The sequence below is a fragment of the Rutidosis leptorrhynchoides genome, chromosome 9 (genome assembly GCF_046630445.1).
Source record: "Rutidosis leptorrhynchoides isolate AG116_Rl617_1_P2 chromosome 9, CSIRO_AGI_Rlap_v1, whole genome shotgun sequence".
In the NCBI taxonomy this organism is placed as follows: domain Eukaryota; kingdom Viridiplantae; phylum Streptophyta; class Magnoliopsida; order Asterales; family Asteraceae; genus Rutidosis; species Rutidosis leptorrhynchoides.
In genome coordinates, this window is record NC_092341.1 from 100240234 (window position 1) to 100245584 (window position 5351).

The following is a 5351-nucleotide window of genomic DNA, read 5'->3' on the forward strand; positions in this document are numbered from 1 at the left end:
GTATTCAAGACTCAGGGTCCAACTCGCCTGCCCTCGAGATGGTTTAAGGTTCAGATCTCTGTAGTGCGGTTCGGCTTTTCGCCCGAAAGCGCGTTCGTGCGTAGCAAATGAGAGTATTCGATGCTAACAACTTTTCTATAAAAAAAGAAAGTAGTTTGGTTTACGTAGTTTTTCTATTTACATGATCCTTGTGCTTTGCACCTTTAAATACCAATAGTCGTTGTTAGTAACGGTCGTAAAAAAATCTCGTTAAATCAAGTCATCTGCTATTACTAACATGGACTATCTGCGCTACTAGTGCAAATCACAAGCAAATCACATAGAATATACTAGTTCAAAAAAACACATAGAATATATAATACTCATTCCATAATAGAAACGATCATTCAATTTACCACTCTAGCTCGTACTGTATTACACTATTACGAAACTATTTGTCGTCTACAACCTTATTGCATATATACTTATTCATTTGTGAACACATTATTTTGATTTGTACGACACCGTTAACCATTATTCAGCGAGCGTTCTTGTCTCACATATGTCGAGTCTCCAAGACAAGTCACTACCACTATAGTCTCTATTAGACGTACATATAGCTATTAGACTTGGTATATAATTAGTATTTTAGTTATTTAGTTATTAGACTCGGTATATGATGAGTTGATAAGCTACTATGCCCAACAGTATCATGCGATATTCTTCATTAATTTACTTGACTTGTGAAGCGTATCACGAACACTTTTGAGTTTGTTGAGAGCCTCGATTATTGTAATTCGTCCTTGAGGGGAGTCATTTGTGCAAGAAAGTGCAACTCCTATGATGGTTGTGAGGCAATCAAGTTGCATCTTTAGGCTAATGGGTTCAATTTCCAAGCATGAATCTTGTGGTTCAAGAGGCATATTAGGGTCCAACACTTGATCTAATTTACCAGGAAAAGCAGAACGCACCCATGCCTTGAGACTTAGACCACCGACTAAGCTCTCGTCGGTTGGACCCTTCCCTGTGAAAATCTCCATTAGCATAATCCCGAAACTATACACATCTCCTTTGGTTGATGGTTTCGCTCCCATACCGTACTCTGCAATCAAAGTAGGAATCATTATAAATAACATTTGTACAATTTAAAAAAAAAAAAAAAAAAAAAAAAAACCTTTTGTCCATTCATTCATGTGGTACCACCATAAAAATAGGGGTGTTCGTCGGTTTGTGACTTTAGTCAATGGAAAAATCATAATAGACCAAAATGACAAAATTGATTTTAAATTCGACTTTTAGTTTTGAAATCGGTTTGTGGTCTATTAACAACTGATTTGGATTTTGATATCTGTTTTCGGTTTAATCGAATTTAAAAATGTAAAAACTTAAATATAACTGAATAATTAAGGTTTCTAAACTATTTCAAAATCGAACTGCAAATCGAACTCAAATTCAGCTTAATTTTCTTTCGGTTTTCCATTTGGTACGATTTTCATAGTAAACTGTTTAAAATAGAATATTGAGAACCTAATAGAAAATGAGAATAGTGAACTAACCAGGAGCTATATAACCCATAGATCCTTTAAGAATGCCATTAGTGCTAAACTCTTGATCTTTATCAACCATTAAGCTTGCAAGCCCAAAATCTGCAATTTTTGCAGTCAAATCATCATCTAGCAAAATATTACTAGGTTTTAGATCACAATGCACCACAGGAGCCACCACACATTCATGGTGCAAATAACTCAACCCACACGCTACATCTATCGCCACATTCAATCGTTCCATAAACCCCATTCGTTTATTGATCCAATGCTCCAAACTCCCTTTCTTCATGTATTCATATATGAGTGCAAGAAAATCCATGTTCTTGTTATCCAAACTAGAACAAGATGTAATCAACTTAACAAGATTCCTATGTTTTAGATGACGCAACGCAGCACACTCGGCCAAGAAACTAGGTTGCGAGCCGGTGGTTTCCAAATCAAGAACTTTTACAGCGATATCTTGAATGCGTCCTTCGAGGTTCAAACAACCTTTGTAGACAGCACCAAAACTTCCACGTCCTATGAGATTTTCGACGTTGAAGTTTGAGGTTGCGGAACGTAGCTGGTCGTACGTTACCATGTGATGTTGGCCCTTGAAAGAATCAGGAGAGTCTATGATCATCGCGTTGTTTCTCCGTACGTAGAGACATATAACTATTGATAAAAGTATGATTGCTGCTAGGGAACCGATTACCGTGATCAAGATCACAATCACTTTTTTATTATCCCCTTTTTTGCAATTGGGATTATAGCATAGATTTGGATTGCCTTCAAGATCAACATTTGTGAGATTTGAAAAAACACCATCTGTTGGAACTTTCCCTTCTAAGTTATTGAAAGAAAGGTTTAGGAATTGGAGGACCCACAAACTTTGAAGCTCGAAAGGGATGAAACCCGAAAGTTGATTCGAAGAGAGGTCTAGAGTTTCCAAACCTTTGATTTCGCCAATTTCGATTGGGATTTTTCCCAAAAGATTGTTTTTAGAGATAATCAATTTCTCCAAGCTCTTACAATTCTTGATTGTGTTTGGAATGTTACCTGAAAAATCATTGTTGGAGAGATCAATTGTCACTACTTTTTCTAATAGCCCGATTTCTCGGGGTAAAGATCCGGTTAACGAGTTGCTTGAAAGATTGAGGATGGTGGTTAAACTTGGGAGATCAAGAATTTCTTTAGGAATACTCCCATTAAGCTTATTCATGGATAAGTCCATCGAAATTAGCTTTTCGAGATTCCTGAAATTTATCGGTATGCTTCCTACAAGCTCATTGCTTGACAAATCGAGTGTAGTAAGTTTTCGAAGATTACCCAACGAACTAGGTATATTCGACGAAAATATATTCTTCCCTAGTACAAGCTCTTGCAAGTCTTCCAATTGGCCAATTTCCGAAGGAATTTCACCCGAAATCGAATTAAAGCTTACGTTTAATAAACCTAGACCTTTTAGTTGACCAATTGAAGGTGGAATGCTACCCGAAATATTGTTCGAACCCATGAACAAGATTCTAAGTTGTTTCGAAAGATCGCCAATAGATTGTGGAATGACACCATTGAAATGGTTACCATCAATAGCTAGAAAATCAAGCTTTGTACTATTTACTAAAGAATTCAAGAAACCAAGACCCTCATTAGGCACACTAACAATATTATTGTACCCAATGTTATACATTTCTAGCTTTGGAAGGTTCCCTAATCCTGGAGGTACGGTCCCATGCAATCGGTTATGAGCCATTCGTATGATTCGAATATTTGTGAGGTTGTGAAGGGAACCAGGAATGGTGCCGGTGAATCTATTGATGCAAAAGTTGAAAACTAGAAGATTTGGGAGCGTTTCGCCAACGTTGTAAGGTATATCACCCCACAAATCGTTTGAAGCAACCGCTAGACTTTCGAGTGATGACATGTTGTAAATCGACGGTGGAATTGTACCCGTGAGATTGTTGATGGTAAGATCAAGATTATTTAGGTTACGTAAACGCGCCAAGTCAGCAGGAATCGGTCCCGAAAATGTATTGGTACCAAGGTTTAAAGTGGACAATAGAGAAAGGTTACCTATAGATGGTGGTATAAAACCCGAAAATTGGTTTTTCGCCAAGTTTAGGGTTTGAAGATTGGGAATAAGTGTGAGGTCATCAGGGATCGAACCGGAAAGTTTGTTTTGCATAAAGTCGATAACTCTGAGCTGGACACAACGACTTATGTTTTGTGGGATGGTTCCTTGGATGTTGTTTGAGCTTATGTTTAGGACTTGAAGGCGAAAAAGATTGGTGATGGTTTCGGGAAGTGTTCCGATAAATTGGTTTTCTTGAAGTTGTAGTGATCGAAGAAACGATAGGTTTCCGATGTGGTGGCTAATCGGACCAGTTAGTTGAAGTTTCGAAAGATCAAGACCGATAACTCTGGTCCCACGATCACCGCATACCACTCGGGTCCAGTTGCATGGGGACGAGTTTTGATCCCAGGTTGATAAAGCATCTGAAGGTTGGGTGATTATTTGGGATTTTATAGAGATTAAAGCTTGTTTATCTGTGTTTATACTTAAAGCATATGAATTTGATATAAAACATGAGCATAAAATTGTAAGTTTAAGGATATGAAGTAAGAAAAGTTGGGTGAGTGAAGTCATTGTTGTTTTATGTTGTTTGGTTACCAAGTTAATTGGTGGTTGTTCTATTTTTAATTCGAGAAGTATTTATAGAGATAGAAAAATGTTGAATTTGAAAACTAAAGAGTATTAAATGATTATATGGACTGGGTCTCAATTGCAACTAGTTATGTCGTTTTCAAAGACATTAGATAATTAGGACTGAGTCTTGGTTAAACTGGACTTGCTATTTACTATATGGTTGGAAGTCAGATATGGCACCTCCATTTCATACGTAAAACTGAAAAATACATAGTAGGAAACACGTACTACCGTAAATAATTACACTTCATTTTGTCAAGCAGGGAGCAAAGTTTTCTTATCAGTATTGATGATTTGATGCTCGCTAACGTCCATCAGTTAACATTTATTTAATTATACTTTTTACAATATTTGATTAATTATCAGAATAGATTATTTCTACAAATGCAACTCGCGTAGTCCATCACAAGTTTTTTCTCTCGCATATATACATTTCTTCACATTACCTCGTATTTGGAGTGACCTCTTAATATATTCCTTTGCTATTCGCCTATTCATATAATTTTTAGTCGTATGTTTCATGGGATATGATATGATAAGTATAACCCCACTTGCATACCGAAGTGCCCACCGAGTTCCCAATAATGCAGAAGACTAGTATTCGAATTTTGGTAACGCTTAAAATTGAAGTAATTGGCCGGCATTTGACTAGATGCAGCACTAATGTGCACAATTTATCCAGTTATGGGTCTCGTCGCTCGGGGGCTCATTACCAGAATTTTTACTAGCTAGTGATGATCCAATGTAGTTGCGCTAGGGAAGTTTTCTTTGCGAACTAAAAAAAATATCACATGATCATACGTTGAATTTATTGTAGAATTTAATACAATTGAAATTTCAAATTTACCCTATGTGATTGGTCTTTTTATTTGATAAAAATAACCAATACAATAAAAGAGGCATTTTATCGAAAAATAAAAGAAAATCTAAAATCGAATACCATATGATCAGTCAGTCTATCACACCGAGTATCAACCGTCATTAATTACTTTCTCCGACGTGTATTTTGCTATTGATGAATAAAAAATACGTAGAGGTGCATAAACGAATTCATGGATCTCTGAGTCAAAAACTGAACTACAAAATTTCAACCACTTGTGTTTACTTGACCAAATGAGATGAAATTTCAATGCGTATTT

At 36.5% G+C, this 5351-nt stretch overlaps 1 protein-coding gene across 1 annotated transcript; it reads right to left on the bottom strand.

Annotated features, from left to right (window-relative positions):
• Nucleotides 1–354: 354 nt before the first annotated feature.
• LOC139865761 (uncharacterized) lies at nucleotides 355–4166 on the bottom strand. The gene is made up of 2 exons (XM_071853860.1): nucleotides 1536–4166; nucleotides 355–1081 (listed from the first exon to the last, which is right to left on the bottom strand). Exons 1-2 carry the CDS (start codon nucleotides 4150–4152, stop codon nucleotides 690–692), a joined length of 3009 nt encoding a protein of 1002 aa, XP_071709961.1. The 5' UTR covers nucleotides 4153–4166; the 3' UTR covers nucleotides 355–689.
• Nucleotides 4167–5351: the final 1185 nt, after the last annotated feature.